At 67.9% G+C, this 17,192-nt stretch overlaps 4 protein-coding genes across 4 annotated transcripts in view; 2 read left to right on the forward strand and 2 right to left on the reverse strand.

Annotated features, from left to right (window-relative positions):
- The window catches only part of EMIHUDRAFT_452700 (prolyl 4-hydroxylase alpha subunit), a gene marked incomplete at both ends in the record, with an annotated part of 4,955 nt that extends 3,538 nt beyond the window's left edge, over positions 1-1,417 (forward strand). The window contains 6 exons of the mRNA XM_005762544.1: positions 170-218; positions 294-361; positions 422-572; positions 951-989; positions 1,138-1,207; positions 1,269-1,417. Coding sequence (XP_005762601.1) covers positions 170-218; positions 294-361; positions 422-572; positions 951-989; positions 1,138-1,207; positions 1,269-1,417 — 526 coding nt within the window. The remainder of the gene's footprint in view (positions 1-169; positions 219-293; positions 362-421; positions 573-950; positions 990-1,137; positions 1,208-1,268) is intronic.
- Positions 1,418-1,573: 156 nt separating this feature from the next.
- EMIHUDRAFT_215813 (hypothetical protein) lies at positions 1,574-2,153 on the reverse strand (the record flags this gene model as incomplete). The annotated part of the gene is made up of 3 exons (XM_005762545.1): positions 1,574-1,647; positions 1,797-2,025; positions 2,148-2,153. 3 exons carry the CDS (start codon positions 2,151-2,153, stop codon positions 1,574-1,576), a joined length of 309 nt encoding a protein of 102 aa, XP_005762602.1.
- Positions 2,154-8,542: 6,389 nt separating this feature from the next.
- Positions 8,543-9,072, reverse strand: EMIHUDRAFT_358238 (hypothetical protein; the record flags this gene model as incomplete). Its single annotated transcript, XM_005762546.1, is given in 2 exon segments — positions 8,543-8,636; positions 8,653-9,072. A coding segment is annotated over 1 exon segment (271 nt), but the record flags the coding sequence as incomplete, so codon positions are not given.
- A 747-nt stretch (positions 9,073-9,819) lies between these two features.
- Positions 9,820-13,194, forward strand: EMIHUDRAFT_215814 (hypothetical protein; the record flags this gene model as incomplete). The annotated part of the gene is made up of 1 exon (XM_005762547.1): positions 9,820-13,194. One exon carries the CDS (start codon positions 9,820-9,822, stop codon positions 13,192-13,194), a length of 3,375 nt encoding a protein of 1,124 aa, XP_005762604.1.
- Between the last annotated feature and the right edge of the window lie 3,998 nt (positions 13,195-17,192).

Here is a 17,192-nt window from a genome sequence, read left to right on the forward strand (position 1 = left end):
TGTGGTCGCTGCACGCCTCCGGCTGTGGCGGCGGCGGCGGTGGCAGCGGCGGCGGCGTCGCCCCGGCACGGCTGGTGCTGTCGTTTGTGTCGGAGACAAGGCTGCTCGCGAGGGGGACAGTTCCTGGACACTTCCTTGGCCGCTTCCTAGCCACTCCCCCTGTGAACAGGCTGCTCGCGATGGCGCGCGACGAGGAGGAGGGCGACCAATTGGCCGAGGTGGAGGAGGGGGGCGCCATCCTCCCTCCCTCCCTCCCTCCCTCCCATCCGTTGCAGTACTGGTGCGGCGACGAGGACGGGTGCACCAGGGACCCGACCATCGACGCAGTCACAAAGCGCATGACTCGGACAGCTCCCGCATGGTGGCGGCGGCGGCACCTACCGTGACGGCTGGCGGCTGACCGCGTCCTGTTGAGGGGTAGGATCGCCGGCGTGCCCGAGGAAAATGCGGAGTACTTTCAGATCCTCAAGTACGAGCCGGGCCAGTTCTACCGTACGCACCACGACCAGCAGTCGGCGCACTGGACGCCGCAGGGCGTGCGCGTCTACACCTTCTTCGTCTACCTCTCGGACGTCGAGGCGGGCGGCACACGCATGAGCGCGGACACATAGACACATCCTCGCACAGGTCGCACACACACACACACACACACACACACACACACACACACACAGGCACACACACACACACAGGCACACACACACACACACACACACACACAGGCACACACACACACACACAGGCACACACACACACACACACACACACACACACACACACACACACACACACACACACACACACACACACACACACACACAGGCACACACACACACTGGGCCTTGCACTTTGGTTGCCGCGGGGCTCCTGTCTTTGGACGCGGAGTCGCGAGGGGACGCCCCACCACCCTCGCGTGCGGAAGCAGTCGGCCTTGCCTCACCTCCCCGTAGGCGGGCGGCGGGACCCGCTTCACCGACCTCGGCATCACGGTGAGGCCGAGGCTTGGCCGGGGCGGTGCTGAGTCCATGATTCACTCCCTGGCGAGGAATGGAGCGTAGGTGACGCCGAAGCATGGCCATCTCTCCGCCATATCTCCGCCATCTCTCCGCCATATCTCCGCCATCTCTCCCGATGTAGGTGACGCCGAAGCTCGGCCGGGCGGTGCTGTGGCCATCGGTGCTCGACTCGGACTTGCTCACGGGCGAGCGTCAAAGGCGCGCCGCGGCAGGCTGTGAACGGCGCCTCTTCACGCCTCCCGTCGCGAACAGGCGAGCCAAAGACGCACCACGAGGCGGTGACGGTCGAGGCGGGCGTCAAGTACGCCGCCAACTTGTGGATCCACCTCTACGATTTCAAGAGCCCGAGCCGCGCGGGCGAGTGCCCCTTCCTCGGCCAAAACACGCACAACGGGCGCTGACACGCGTGGCGCGCCGCCGCGGGATGAGCTCGCCCGTAGCCGTGACGGTCGGGTGGGAGCGAGAGAGTGTGGTATGCAGTGTGCATCTCCCAGTGTGCACTGTGCGGGTGTGGGTGGGGGAGCGACTTCGTTCTGTGTGTGCGAACCGCGTTTTCTTTATTCTGCCGTCAGCAGCACGCGCGCCGAACGAACCAAACCGGCACAACCGCCGCGCGGGTACACACACGCCCCTGCTGTGGCGAGTGGCCGAAAAAGCCTGCGCTAGGGGGTAGACAGCGCCCCAAAATCCACCACTGTGGGATTTCGCGCAATCGCTTGACTATGAAAAGCTCGCCGATCCCTGCGGTGAGCGCTGTGGTCGCCGCAGACTGGTTCCGACTTGACGGGCGCATGGAGACGTGATGCCTCCATGCGCCCGTCGCGTCGAAATCGACATGCGAGTCGATCTTTGGCCCGCCAGAGGGATCAGCGGCGTTTTGGGCGACAAACAGCGCTGCGACCGCGAAGTGGCGGTGGACATGCTCCCATGTTGCCGACGCGGCGCCGGAGTGGCCGGCGCTGCTCGCCGCGACCACGACGGCTACTCTGATTCTCCGGGCCGACCCGTCCTACCCGACGGTGGCACTCTTCCACGTCTCGCTCACGCTGAGAAAAATTCTGAAACGGCGTGCAGCAGAGTCACCGACGAGTCGGTCCGCGTGACTCCTCGCGTCCCGTACCGTTCTCACACATCCATAAACTCACTTTGGCCTCACTGAAGCGATGCCTCAATCCTGAATCCTGAGATTTTAGATTAGGACGCTGTCTACCCCCTACCTGCGCACCCCACACCGTTTTCTTTGTTCATCGCCCCCCGCCTTTTCCCACCAAAATAAAAACTCGCTGAGCCTCACACGCCTCCATGCATGGCCGGCCCAAGGCTTCCGCTGCCGCCTCCCCGCGCGGACGCGCTTCAACAGCGGCCGGGGGAGCGGGCCTCCCGTTGCTGACTTGCTGTGTCCAAGAAGATCCAAGCCGCGGCGGCGGCTGGCAACGTGGGCGCAGTGCGGACGTGGCTCGGCGCGGGTGGGCGGCTCGATGCGACGTGCGAGCGTGGTGGATGGAGTGGCTGTACGGTCTTGGTGATCGTCGCCGCCCACCCTTTCAAGCAGCTGGTCGAGCTGCTTGCTGCTGAAGCGCGGCGCAGAAGCGGACGCGCGAGACAGCGGTGGCTATACGGCACTGATGGCAGCGGCCATGAAGGGCCGCGAGGGGACCACCCTTTACGGCATGACTCTGGGGGGGCGCCGGGGCCCCCGGAGGCACCGTGCGCCGCGCAGCAGTGCGGAAACGGGGCTCCGGCGCTCATACTCGCTCATACTACCAACTTCCCGAATGAGTACGGTTAAGTAGAGGGCAGATTTGGAGAGATCTCGAGGAGTACATACAGATAGACCCTCTAACCATCAGAAAACTCCGACCTGATCGGTCGTACTGACCGCCGACAGATCACTCCAGACAGGGCAGACAGGCCGACGTCTGCACGCGGCCGGCCGGGCGAGAGGCTTGACACGATCCGACCCTGCGAGACCCTGACGCTGCTGCTCTAGCTATCAGCCATGGACTGCTGACTGCTGCCACAATGTGCGACCTGTGCTGGCCCACTTGGCGGCCTTCCCGGTCAGTGGTGAGGCGCAGTTCAGAGCTGTCGATGGCGCGATGCCGCACTGGTCCCACATTGGTGACACGAGACCACCAAGTTTGCCGGTCCAAGAGAGAGGCACTGGTGCTGTCCTGAGAAGGTGCGTGGTCCCTCTTGACTGCCCATGCGCGCGAGGCTGTGTAGGCATAGCCTCGAGAGTGCCAGCAGCCAATCTGAGGCAGTTTGTGACGCGCATTGCGTCAGAAGCGTGCACACGTTGGAAGGACACCTTCCTACTGGCCGTACGATCAGGTCGTCACTGAATGCTTGATACTAAGGCCGCGAGCTATGCAGGTGATCAATTGTGCAGCATAGCACGGTCAGCAGCGCCGACAGGCTGTCGCAAGGCGTGATAGCATGGCCGCAAGTATGCTGAATTCCCATGAAAACAAGTGAAAAATCGCGAAAGAAGAAAAAAACATGCCAAAAAATCGGTGCCTGCGGCGGGCCGTGGGACCCCATCTCCCCCCCGCATGGATACCCTCTAGGGCCCTCGCGCCCCCCCAGAGCGGCATGAAGGGCCGGTGGTCGAGTTGTTCCCCCTTGGGTTTCGAGAGAGAGAGAGAATTCTTGATACGAAACCACGACGACACACACCAGTCGACTCGCATCGGTTGCCTCCATGAACGGCGGAGCTATTCTCGCGCCCACACCACACCTGGCTCCAACGTGGACACGCCCATAGCTGGGGACACTACTAGGTCACGCATGGCATCACAGAAGTTTTATCTCTGGGCCCCGAAAGGCATCTCTAGCAGTGTCGTTACACATGCCCCCTCCCCTCCTGGGCGCATGCGCCTCACGTCTCGCCAGAGCATAAGCCCTTGGCGTGTGGCGAGACGAGTTTTTCGCCATCGCAGCGAGCAGCAACCCGCCCGCCGCAAACAGCCGGAGGCCTCGCCGCGGCACTGGCTGCGCCGCGGTCCCGCACCCGTCGACGCAGCTCCCCCCGCGGAAGACCGCGCGTAGCAACGTCTTGACGTTCGAGATGAGCGTGCCTGAAGCTCGCCCACCTACTGCCCCTGAGAGTTGGTTATTGAGTGGGATCAGCTCCCCCCCTTGGGATCGAAGCCGCCACAACCTCACACCCAACATCCCAGGCGGGATCAGAAGGGGACTCCACACCGGACACCGCCCGGGCACAGCCCCCCTACCCGTCGGATCGCACAGAGGGCCCCCTCGGAGCAGCCCACACACAATCACGCATCGGCAGATTGAGTGCCTGAGTCAGGCAGACAGCACAGACAAGAGGAGAGAGAGGAGAGAGAGAGAGAGAGAGAGGAGAGAGGAGAGGGTGAGGGTGTGAACACACGTGAGGAGTGGGGGAGGGTGTCTGTGGTGGGTTGTAGTCATACTACGTGGTTAGAACCACGCGCTCCTCAGGAGCTTAAGGTAGAGCTGAGCGTCCAAGACGCCTCGGTGCCACCCACCGGGTGAGACCATCCGGATCTACCCAGTGCGTCCTCCGGACGGGCTGGTCCCCGCGATGGCCCACGGTCCTCCGTCGCCTGGTTGACGCCCTGCCTCCCGGTTGACCCCCACTCCTCGTAGTCCATCATGAAATAAACTCAAAGTCCACCACAGCCACCAGCCTCCACCTCCACCCGCGAGCCGCCACCGCTGCCGCCCGCGACGCCGCCCGCCGCGTCAGATAGCCGCGACGCGCGCATCGAGTCGCGTCGGAGAGCCGCGCCGCACCAGCAGCAGCACCTGCACCACCAGCAGCAGCAGCAGCACCACCACCACCACCCGAGAGAGAAGCGCACCTGCCCGACGCCGCCCGCCGCGTCAGACGCTCGCGACGCGCGCGTCGAGCCCAGTCGCACAGCCGCGCCGCGCCAGCAGCAGCATCGGCACCAGCAGCAGCAGCACCACCACCACCAGCAGCAACAGAGACAGGAAGTGCAGGCGCAGAGGCGCTCGCAGAGCGGCGCTCAGCGCCGCGCACGCCACGCCGCGGACCGTCGGACGAGCGCACCGTACGTCGGCGGCGATCCGCGTCGCCAGCCGTCTCGCGAGAGAGCGGCGCCGCCGCGTGCGCGCAGCAGCCGCCGCGGCAGAGGCGAGCCGCGGCGACGTCCGCACTAACGGATAACGGCCATTGGCGGTTTTCTCTCTCTCTCTCTCTCTCTCTCTCTCTTGGGTTTCTTGCCGTCGTACCTGGGCAGCTGTGTGCAAGGCCGGGTCCCCAAAGGGGCGGAGGACATGCCAGGCCGAACGAAGGCTGGCTCAGCCGGGACCGCGTCCCGGCGCGGACGCGCTTCAACGGCGGCTGCTGCGCCGCTGCTCGCGCTGCCGAAAAAGATCGAGACAGCGGCGGTGGACGGCAAGGCGGGCGTGGTGCAGACGTGGCTCGCCGGGGACGGGCTGGTTGACGCGACGTGCGTGCGTAGCGGTGTGAGTGGCTGGACGCTCCTGATGCTCGCCGCCGGACACGGTCACAAGCAGCTGGTCAAGGTTCTGCTGAAGCGGGGCGCGAAGCCGGACGCGAGAGACAGCGACGGCATCACGGCGCTGATGAACGGCGCCGCCAACGGCCACGTGCAGGTGGTCGAGACGCTGCTGATGCACGGTGCGGAGATCAACCTTCAGGACAGCGTCGGCTGCACCACGCTGATGCTGGCCGCCGACCAAGGCCAGGCGCGGTTGGCCGAGCTGCTTTTGCGGCATGGGGCAGAGGTCGATCTGCAGGACGTTAGCGGCTACACTGCGCTCACAAGCGCCGCCCACTGCGGCCGTCCTGCCGTTCTGCTCTGCCTGCTGCGGGCAGGCGCAGACATGGCGCTGCGCACTGCGAACGGCAAGACGGCACTGCAGATCGCCAAGGAGAAGGGCCACACCGAGTGCGTCGCCGCCGTCAATACGTTTCTCGGCGAGGTGGTGGCGGAGAGGCGCGTCGAGGCGGGCGGCGCGGGGGCAGGCAGCGCTTCGGGCGGCAGCAGCGGGCCGGTTCCCGAGGAGATCGGCGAGGCGGGCGGCGTCGCTTCCTTGAGTGATGAGGCAGCGGCGGCTGCGGCGGAGGCGGGCGGGGTGGGGGCGGTCGGGGCCGCGCCCGCGTCCGGCGGCGTTGAGGGCGAGTCGCCTTCTGGCGGCGAGGACGCCGTCCCCGAGGAGATTGCGGATGCGGCTGAGGAGGGTGATGAGGCGGCGGTGCTGGCGTGGCTCGACGGCGGCGGGCGGGTCGATGCAACATCCACGGCGTATGGCGATCCATTGCTGATGTTCGCCGCCTACAACGGCCACGAGCGGCTGGCCGCGACGCTGCTGCAACGTGGCGCTTCGATCGACCTTCAGAACAGCGAAGGAAGCGTTGCGCTGACGGGCGCCGCCGCCAACGGCCACGAGCGGGTTGTCGACATGCTGCTGCAGCACGGCGCGGAGATCAACTGGCAGAACATTGCGGGCTTCACCGCGCTGCTGTGCGCCGCCGGCCAAGGCCACGAGCGGGTGGTCGAGCTGCTGCTGCGGCACGGCGCGAAGGTCAACCTGCAGGACAGCGGCGGCTTCGCCGCGCTGATGCTCGCCGCCGGCCAAGGCCACGAGCGGGTGGTCGACTTGCTGATACGGCACGGCGCGGAGGTCAACGTGCAGAACAGCGACGGCGGCACCGCGCTGATGGGCGCAGCCATCCAAGGCCACTTCGCCATCGTGCTCCGCCTGCTGCGGGCGGGCGCCGACACGAAGCTGCGTGATGAGGCTGGCTGGACGGCGCTGCAGTTGGCCAAGGAGGAGGGCTGTAGCGAGTGCGTGCGCGCCCTCGAGGAGCACGCGGCGGCCGGGCTGGCGGCCGAGACGGCGGCAGAGAAGGCGGCCGAGAAGGCGGCCGAGAAGGCGGCGAAGGAGGCGGCGTGGGCCGCGGGGGCGGCGGCGAGGGCAGCGGAGCGGGCGGCGGCGGAGGCGGAGGCGGAGCGGCATGCCAACGAGCTGCTGGCGGAGGTCGAGGCGGAGAAGCGCGCCAAGAAGAAGGGCAAGAAGAAGAAGAAGGGGGGCGGGAGCGGCGGCGCTGGGCCATCGCAGGATCCCGAGGCGCCGGCACAGGCAGCCACAGCCAAGCCCGTGCCGCTGGACAAGGAGGGGATGCTCAGGCTTCTCGAGACTCTCACCGAGGAGCGGATTCGGTACGGCATCACGGCGGAGACGTCGGTCGAGGGGCTGGCGGAGGCGTTGGGAGAGGCGGCGGGCGAGGCGAGCGAGGAGGAGACGCCGGAGGCGGGCGAGGAGGCGGCAGCGGAGGCGGGCGAGGAGGAGGGCGAGGAGGCGGGCGAGGAGGCGGGTGAGGAGGCGACAGCGGAGGCGGCAGCGGAGGCGGAGGCGGCAGCGGGGTCGCGCCGGGAGGCTGAGGCCGAGGCAGACGCTGTGGCAGCGGCAGAGGAGGAGGAGGCGGCCGCCGTGGCGGCGGTTGCGGCAGCGGCTGCGGCAGCGGCTGTGGCGGCGGCGGCAACGGCGGCGGCGGCGGCGGCGGCGGCAGTGGCAGAGGCCGAGGCAGCAGAGGCGGCACTCGCCGCCGTCAAGGCGAGGCGCGTCTTGGCGGGAAGGGCCAAGGCGGAGGCGGCCTAGCTGCCGGCGCAAGGACAGCAACCACGTGCCGGCGCCGGCGCACGGATCGTGGTTGGCATGTCCATGTGGGAGGACGGTGGGAGGGGTGTTCCGTCTCAAGGACTCTGGGTCGGGATCCCTCGTTGAGTCTGCGGCAGGAGTGGCAGGCGTGCGCACGACATTTCTTGCACTCCGGGAGCCAGTGCGGGAGGGGAGCGGGGAAGGAACCGGGGTGCGGGAAGGAACGAAGGATTGGGGTTGCACATCGCTCTTTGACCGGGGTCCGGGCGGGGGGGCGGGGGGCGCGTGTCCCCTAGGGCTGTCCCCGCGGCGCGTTCCCGCACGTACGTCGTACCTGTCGGCGTGTCGTGTCGCGTGTCGCTGCCGGGTTATCGGTGCGGCGTGGTGTGGGCGCCGCTGGTGAGCGGTGTGTGGCGTGTGGTGTGGATGGGAGGTGTGGGCCGCCACGACGGTAACGCCGCCCGCGCGGGTTTGGTTGCGTCGGCGCCCTCGGATGTGCTGTGTCAGCGTAGAGTGGACCGGTGCTCTTTGTCTAAAGATATATGGCTCCCCCGTCGTCCGCCGCTTATCCCCGTGACCCGCGCAACTCGTGATACCGAGGAGTCTCGAGCTTCAGCTGGCGAACCATCATGCCGCTCTCGGCACCGCAGCAGCGCGAGCGCCGCGCCGCGCAGCGCGCTGCCGAGGCTCAGGACGCGGCTCGCGGGCAGCGCAACCGCCCGGCGCCGAGCCGGTGCTAGGCCGCCTCCGCTGCGCCTGCTTCCTTGCGCGCCGCTGGACGTCGGCCGAGAAGACCGCTTCCCTCTGGGGACCCGACTCCGCGAAGATCGCGCGCGCGTCGTGAGTGGCGGCGCGCGCGCGATCTCCGTTCCCGGGCACGCCGGTCGCAGTGGCATGGGCTCCCAGGCTCAAAAGCGCTCCCGTCAACAGCGAGCGAGCGCCGCCGCTGCTCCTCCTCCCGCCGCCGCTCACCGAGACTCGGTGCCGCCGTTCGCCGCCGCCGCCGCCGCCGCCGCCGCCGCCGCCGCCGCCGCCTCGCGCCTCGCCTCCGTCACCGCCGCCCTCCATCTCGCAGCGGCGCGTCCCTCTGATGGCGCGGGCGCCTCGCTCACCGGCGCCTCGCCGCCGCCCCCCCCCCTTCTCGCGCCGCTCCGCTCGTGGCCGCCGCCTCCCCTGTCAATCCCGCCGCCTCCCCTGTCATCCCGCCGCCCGCACCACCGCCGCCACCGCCTCGCGCCTCGCCGCCGCCGCCACCGACCGCCCTCCCCTGTGCCGCTGAGCGCGGTGCAGGGGGCGAGCCCCCGCTGCGCAGCCTCACCGCAGTGCACTGCGCTCTCCGCGCCCCTGACAATTAGTGAGGAGGTGGTGTTGCACAGCATGGAGCTCGGCGAGCGTTTAGCGAGCCCCTCAGCTAGTTCTTGTTGTTTTAGCGGAGGCGCTTTTAGGCGGCTCCGGTGGTTTGCCTGTGATGTAGGTCTATTGTGATAGAGGGTGTGGAGGGTGGGTTGAACGAAATCCGGGGACGCGACCCACTTCGCCACAGACGGTCCCGCGCCTCGCCGCTAAGACGGCTACACGACCGCGGCTCGTGTGCGTGTAGCCGTCTTTGTCCGGAGTGAATACTCAAACGCGCTCGTCGGTGACGGTGTCCCCGGATTTCGCCGCGCTCGGCGAACCTCGACAGCGCCGCTTCGATGGCATGCATCAAGCTGCTGTACGGCCCCGGCATCGCCTTCCCAGGCTTAGCTAGACTGAGAGATATTGTGGACATGGTTGGTCTCTACAGTATATACACTGACACTGAACCTCCCAGAGCTCGTCCCGGTCCGTCACGGCCATCCTCGGCCTCCGGAGGGCCCCCGGCCGCGGCGCGGTGCGGCGGAGTCACAAATCCGACGGCAGAGCACCGGGACGCGGTCGGGCGATCTAAGGCCCAGTGAGGCGTATGCATTGCCCACCCAGGGCTATCACCTGGACCCATCAACAGGCGCCTGCGGCGCCGTGCCCCCCCCGCACGAGGTGTTGTTCACAGGCAGCATTCATGCAGCACAGAGGAGCCGGAACCCTGCGCTCGCTCTCGTCGCCTTGCGCGGAAGCCAGTCTCAACACTGACGCACTCCAAGTGGCCTCCTGTTACTACTCGCGACTTCCGCTCAACACAAGAATGACGGCCATCCCGCTGCACACGCTCTTCTCCAAGGCCGAAGCGGCCGCGGTCAAGGTCTCGCCAAACGCCAAATACCTCGCGTGGATGGCGAGGACCAATGGCGGCGCGCTAAATCTCTTCTGCGCGTCGCTGCCCTTGCGTCCGCCAAGCAACGTCAACAGCGGCATCCCCGGCGGCCGTCAGCTGACCGCGTGCCAGAGTCGTGACATCTGCTTCTACTTCACCTTCACCCGTGACGACTCCCGCATCCTCTACCTGCGTGAAACGGAGCACGGCAGCGAGCTGTATCACCTGTACGCCATCGACATTGAGCAGACGCAGGCACCCTTGAGCGGTGGTGGCATCGATCTGCTGGCGGCGCATCCAAAAGTCACGTGCTGCGTCGGCTTCGTTGGCGGCCTGCAGCTCTGGCTGCCGAGAAGCGACCCCAACATCGCCATCATCTCCACGGGTCGAGGCTCGCTGCTCTGGGATCTCAGCGAGCTCAACCTCGCCTCGGGCTCGCTGCGCACCGTTGCGGCCAACCCGGCGAGCACGTGGCTCGGCATTGCTCGACTCCTCGCCGCGCTGCTGCTGCACATAATCCTCGTCGTCGTGTGCCGCGTGCTGGAGATGATCACCCTGGGGCTCGCTACGCCGGTCCTTCGCGCCGTCCAATACTTAGCTCCGCCACCGGCGGCGCCCGTCCAATACTTTGTCGACCGTAGTGGCACGCTCATTGGGATCGCCTCGGCGGCCCTAGGCCTGCCCAGCGGCGAGAAGAGCCGAGTGCCGTGGCCGCCAGGCGTCGCGCTGCGCTTCACGAAGCGCCTGCGCCGCGGCGGCTTCGCGCCCGTCTGCGCCGACATCCCCTTTAGCGATCTCAACATGCAGCTCGTAGGGTCTGGCGCCGCCTCCGGCCGGCTGCGTCTCGTGCGCGTGGGCGAGGGCGACGCGGTCGCCATCCACACGTGCGACACGGCGGATACCACGGCGTACGTGCGCTTCGACAGCTCCGAGGCCCCGCCCGCCATCCTCGCGCAGAGCCCGCGTGCCGACATCTCGGGCTTTTACGATTCGCCGCTCAGCGGGGAGCTCGAGGCGATCGTGGTGACCGCGCAGCGGAGCGAGGTGGTGCCACTCAGCGAGGGCGGCCGTCGGCTGCAGGCGGAGCTCGCGCGCGTGCGTGCCGCGATCGACGACGCGAACACCGCGGGCGGCGCTGACGAGACACTCGAGCTGAGCATCGCCTCACGCAGCCTGGCAGACGACGTATGGGTCGTTCGCAGCCAGTCGGACACCGCGCCCGCGACCTTCTGGCTCCTCGCTCCGTACACGTCGGGCAGCCCTCGCGAGCTCCTCTGCGCGCGCCCGGCGCTGCGCGGCCTCTCTGCGGCCCTCTCGCCCATGGCGGCGGTCAGTATCCCCGCGCGCGACGGCGAGCAGCTGCCAGGCTACTTGACGCTCCCGCGTGCGCACCAACGGCTGTGGTCCGCCGGCGCCTCCGACGCTTCTTCCACCCCACCACCACCGCCGCTCGTCCTCTGCATCCACGGCGGGCCCAACGAGCGCGACTACGCGGGCTTCGACCCGTGGGTGCAGCTCCTCGCGGCGCGGGGCATGGCGGTGCTCTCAGTCGACTATCGCGGCTCGACGGGGTATGGGCGGCGCTTCTGTAACCTGGCGCACGGCAACGTGCGCGGCATGCACGAGGACGTGGAGGATGCACGCCGATGGGCCGTGGCCACTGGCCTCGCCGCGCCCCACCGGATCGCCATCCTTGGGGCCAGCTGGGGCGGCTACCTGGCACTGGGCGGTGCGACCGAGGTGGCGGCGGCCACCACCGCGTCGGACGACGACGCGGCGGCCTCACCGCGCTACGCGGCTGTCGTCGCTATCGTGCCGCTCGTCGCCGTTGGCGCCGCAAATACGTCGCCCGCGTTCCGCAGCGACCCGCTCGTTGCGCAGTATTGGAGGCAGCTCTACGGCCCCAGTGTGGCTAAGGACGTCAAGGCCGCAGCCGCGCTCTCGCCGCTGCATCGCCTCGAGAATCTCGACAAGGCGGTGAAGCTGCTGCTCGTGCACGGCGAGCGCGATCCGAGGGTGCCGCGCGAGCACGGCGACGCGGTCGCGGCGGCGGCCATGCGCGCTGGCCTCGCCGGTGCACACCTGACCTATGCGCGAGAGGGCCACGCCATCCGTCGCGAGCCCAACGTGCTGCACATGTGGCATGCGATCGAGCGCTTCCTGTGTGACGCCTTCGCGCTGCCCGCACCGCCAGCGGTGGAGGCGCGCTTGTTCCAAGGCAACACGTGCACCGTGCAGTGGGACAGCGTCGGCGTGTATGGAATGTGCGAGGAGGAGAAGGCCGATGCGGAGAAGACCTTGGCATACTTGGCTTGGCGCCATCCTCGCCTCGCTTCCTATGACCCGCCACCAAGCGGCACTGTCTCTTCATCAGCGTCGTCTTCGCCGCCGACAAAGGCTCCGCGTGTCGACGCTCTCGTCGTCCACGGCAACTCGATGGTCGCGTGCCCTCTCGGAGCGGCCGACCTCTTTGTTGACGTGCTCTATCCAGCGGGCTGCCGCGCTGTGATTTTGACGGGTGGTGTCGGCCGCGAAACGCCACCCCTTTGGCTTGAGCTTGCGTCCCGCGGGCTCAAGCCGCTCTTCTCTTCCGAGCATGGTGGTGGTTCTGCACCGCCGTGGTCGAATGACCGTCCGCCTGCGCACGTGGCTCTGCCCGCCCAAGGCATCTCCTCGAAGCCGGTGCTCGACGGCTTTGATCTCACTCTCGCGCCCGAGGCGCTGCGCGCATACGCGAGCGAGGCGGACGTGTTCCTCGAGCTCTTCCTCTCGCGCTGCCGCGAGCGCGGCCTGGGAGACTGTGTCGCTTTTGGAGGCAACCCGATGGCCGACGGCAAAGACGACACGGCCACCGCCAGCCGTCGCCGTGACGGCGGCACCGCCTACGTGTATCTCGAGACGGCGTCCACGCACACGGGCACGAACGTCGAGTTCTCACGCGCGACGCTGCGCGTGCTCGGGCTCGACGATCAGACGGCAGCGGTTGCCGTCGTGCAGCAGCCTCAGCTTCATCTGCGCACCTGCCTCACCTGGCAGAAGCAGACCGGCAGGCAGCCGCTCGGATGGACCGTGCGCCCGACTGAGGCGGCTGTCGGTCGCAGCTTTGCCGAACAGCTTCGGTACGCCCTCGGCGAGGTCCGGCGTATTCCGGCGTACGCCAAGGCGGACAAGGCCTTCTGCGTGATGCCCGATGACTTTCCGCACGAGGCGGCGCGCAGGCTGGAGGAGCTGGAGCCCACGATACAGGCGGCGCTCGACCTCGAGGTCGCCGCGAAGGCAAGGGGAAGCGCGGCGGCGAAGGCGTGACCATGTGCCGTGCGTGCTGCTGAGATACCCATACCGCGTCTACGTGAGTCGTGAGTACTGCGCTGAGTTGTGATTCGCCGTAGCGTACGGTACACACACGCGCTTTAGAGCTCAGGGGAAAATGCCGGTTCACCGTTCCAGTGCGAGCAACGCACAGTCGCCGCGGACACGCACTCGCACACCGAACCCAACCCAGACTCGGCCCGACTCCCGCTGCTCTCGCGCGGGCGCGTCACCGCAACATATTCTCCCAGTGCACCGGCTTTGACGTGGCAGCCGGTCCCAGCGCCTCGAGCTTCTCCCGCGAAGCGTCCTCCGCATCCTGCAGCGTGGCCTCGAGCAGCTTCGCAGTGAGCAGAGCCGGCGCGCTGAGTCCAGGCATGGATGCCAATCTGGGGTCTCTCGACCGAGTCTATGAGCCCTGGCCGCCTCCCGATCTTGGTGGTAAGGCCGCAGCCGAAGAGGGCGACGGAGATGGCGCGGGAGAGTACGGGTGTTCCAGGGGATCACGACACGCACCGACCCTTCACGAGCCGAAAGGCTGCACCCGCGGGGAAGGCACAGTAATCCGGGCACGTGTTGGGCGCCCCATTCCGTTTAGGGCTAGGTCGGCTCAGGGCCCCGTCCACTTCCCTCCCACTTGGCGCGTGATGATGAGGAGATGCCACCCAGGCCAGCCAGGACAGGGGCGGAGGGCGAGGGCGGAGGGCGGGATGGGCGCCAAGCGGGAGGGAGCGGACGGAGTGGAACGCACAGATGGGGGGTAGCGAAGGCGGAGGGGCAGGAAGGGGGGAGGGCGGGCGGAGGGCGGGATGGGCGCCAAGCGGAAGGAACGAACGGAGTGGAATGCACAGATGGGCCATGGCAAAGGCGGAGGGGCAGAAAGGGGGGAGGGCGGCGGGTGGTTCGGTAGGGCGGGGGGGAGGGCGAGGGGTGGAGGTGGAGGACGGTGGGGGCGAGGGGCGGCGAAGGAGAGGGTGGTGGCAAAGGGGTGGGCGAGGTGGAGGGCGGGGGGGCGGCATGGGAGAGGTGGAGGGCGGCGGAGGCGTGGGCGAGATGGAAGGCGGCGGAGGCGTGAGCGGCGGCGGAGGCGCGGGCGAGGTGGAGGGCGGCGGCGGCGTGAGCGAGGTGGAGGGCGGCGGCGGCGTGAGCAGCGGTGGCGGCGGTGTGGAGGGGGTGGAGGGCGGCGGCGGCGTGGGCGGTACGGCGGCACGGCGGTAACGGACGGCAGGGGGGGCGGCGGGCTAAACGGCAAGGGCGGCGCGGCACGGAGGAAGGTATGTTGTTGGCAAAGGGCCCGGCCCTCCCCGAGGCTGGTGGCTTTCTTTTAGCGGGCAATCCAAGAGAGCGTGCGTGCGGGGGGGCTCTACTCGCCAGGTTGATGGCCTCCCACCGCATCGGCGCGCGCGTCGCGGGTCTCTCGCCAGCGCAGCTGTGCGCCATCATCGAGGCGCAGGCGGGCGCGAGCGACGCCGCGCTGCGCGTGGCGGAGGAGCACGCCGCACGGCTCGTGGAGCAGCCCGAGTGGGTGCTCTCCGAGGTCCTCCTCTCGCCGGACCTCGCCCCGCACATCCTCGCCCAGCTGCCGATCAAGGCGCACGCCGCCAAGGGGACGTGCCGCGCGTGGCGCCGCGGCTGGAAGGAGACGCTGAAGAAGCGCGAGAGGCCGCGCCTGACCGTGATCGGCGGCCGCGATGAGGACGACAATAACCTCGTCTCGATGGAGCGGTACGACCCGTCAACGAATGAGTGGGAGGAGGAGGCTGTGGCGCCGATGCCGACGGCACGCACGTATGTCGGCACGGCGGTGCTCGACGGCAAGCTTTACGTGGTGGGCGGCGAGAGTGAGGCCGACGGCGCAACTTCCAACCTGGTGGAGCGGTACGACCCGGCTACGAAATCGTGGGAGGCGGTGGCGCCGATGGCAGAGGCTCGGGAGGCTCACGCCATGGCGGTGCTCGTTGGCAAGCTGTACGCTATGGGCGGCTACAACGGTGACTACCTCAGCTCGGTGGAGCGGTACGACCCGGCGTTGGATGCGTGGGAGGCGGTGGCGCCGATGGCAGTGGCGCGGGAGGCTCACGCCGTCGCGGTGCTTGACGGCAAGCTGTACGTTGTGGGAGGTCGCAACGAAGACGACGGCCTCCTCAGCTCGGTCGCGCGGTACGGCCCGACAGAGAACGCGTGGGAGGCGGTGGCGCCGATGGCGGCGGCGCGGTATGATCACGCCATGACGGTGCTCGACGGCAAGCTGTACGCTGTGGGCGGGCACAACAACGGCTTCCTCAGCTCAGTCGAGCAGTACGACCCGGCGTTGGATGCGTGGGAGGCGGTGGCGCCGATGGCGGAGGGGCGGGAGGCTCACGGCGTGGCGGTTCTCGACGGCAAGCTCTACGCCGTGGGAGGCTGCAACAATGGCGCCCTCAGCTCGGTCGAGCGGTACGACCCGGCGTTGGATGCGTGGGAGGCGGTGGCTCCGATGGCGTCGGCGCGGATGAAGGCTTTCGCTGTCTTGATGTAGTCGCCGTTGTCTTGACGTTGTCTGTTGCGTGCTGGCCCCACGGCGTGGAGTGCTGAAATCCCTCGCCTGAGTGTGCTGCGCGTGCGGATCTAGGTTTTCTTTTTTGCCACACGGCATTCTGAGCTGGGCGCGGGAAGGGGAGCGGGAAGGGAGGAGAGAAGGGGGGAGCGGGTCGGGCGGCGCCGGGGCGGGGCGGGCCGCCGTCGGGCGCACAGACGGCGGGAGGGTCGAGATAGCACTACAGTAAGCGGACCCCGGTCCCCGCCGGGCCCCCCGCCTGGCCCGACGCCGGCGGAGCGCGAGGCGGCGCGGAAGGAGTCGGAGCAGCGCGAGGCGGCGCTGAGGGAGGCGCGGGAGGACTTCGGCCGCGCGATGCGCGACGCGCAGAAGGTTTTCCCTGAGAGGAGCGCTCTGCTGCTGGGGGGTGCTGGCATCTCTGTACAGAGACAGCAGCTGTAAGTAGCATGCGTTCGAGTTGCGAGAATTTATGGTCGGCATCAAAATCAGTGGTCTCACCGGCGGGGCCTCCTACTGCCAACCGGGCTGTGCGGGGCACGCCAGCCTCTCTTTTCTACGCCTCTCGTGCCTCGCGGCGCCTCTGCTTCAAGGAGGGAAGATATACGGCTCTCGCAGCCCATCATACGCCGTGACACAGCGGAGAGCACAGCGGGCTGTACAAGTCCATCAGATAGTGCTCAATATCTTCGCATGCTCGTCGTTGGTGATATCCGCGCGAGGTCATACGCCACAGGCCAGCAATCACTCGGTGATGAGACTACTGATGTAGGCGCGACGCTCTGACACCGAGTGTTGCTACCGCCGAGTACCGCGCAGCGCTCAACCTCGCGGAGTTGGCCTCTCGCTATTATCACGCTCCACGGCGGTCGGCCTGCTTGATTTGTCGGAAGACACCCATCTCTGCTGCTGGAGGAGCGCTTCCAATAATCATAGTGGCGGGAGGCGGGGGCTGGGTCCAGTGCGCTCTGCTGCTGGGGGGGCGGGACCCCCCCCTCAGCAGCAGCGCTCTGCTGCTGGGGGGGTCGGGACCCCCCCCCCCCAGCAGCAGCGCTCTGCTGCTGGGGGGGTCAGACCCCCCCCCCTAGCAGCAGGGACGGGCTTAGAAGTGCAGGGGGGGGGTAGCGAGCAGTGTGCGGCCGCTCCTAATGTAGTGTGAGAGTCAACAGGATCGGGCAGAGAAGACGAGACGGCGACGCGGCCGCAAAACCGAAAAAGGCTAGGAGGGGAAGTCGGGCCCCGCAATCGTCGCGGGACCATCGGAAGGCGAGCAGGAGGGAGGACCGAGGGGAGGGAGGAGCCCCTTCGGAATGGGGGTGAGGAGACCACACGGCGAACGGAGATGTCAGTGAGGAGTGTGCGTCGTCGTGTTAGTGTCCGGTGTCTACTAGCTCCGAGTAGAGGGGGCGTTCCGCTGCTAGGGGAAACCCGGAGCGCAGAGCCAACCCTCGGAGAACCATGT

Source organism: Emiliania huxleyi (assembly GCF_000372725.1).
Source record: "Emiliania huxleyi CCMP1516 unplaced genomic scaffold EMIHUscaffold_67, whole genome shotgun sequence".
Classification (NCBI taxonomy): Eukaryota; Haptophyta; order Isochrysidales; family Noelaerhabdaceae; genus Emiliania; species Emiliania huxleyi.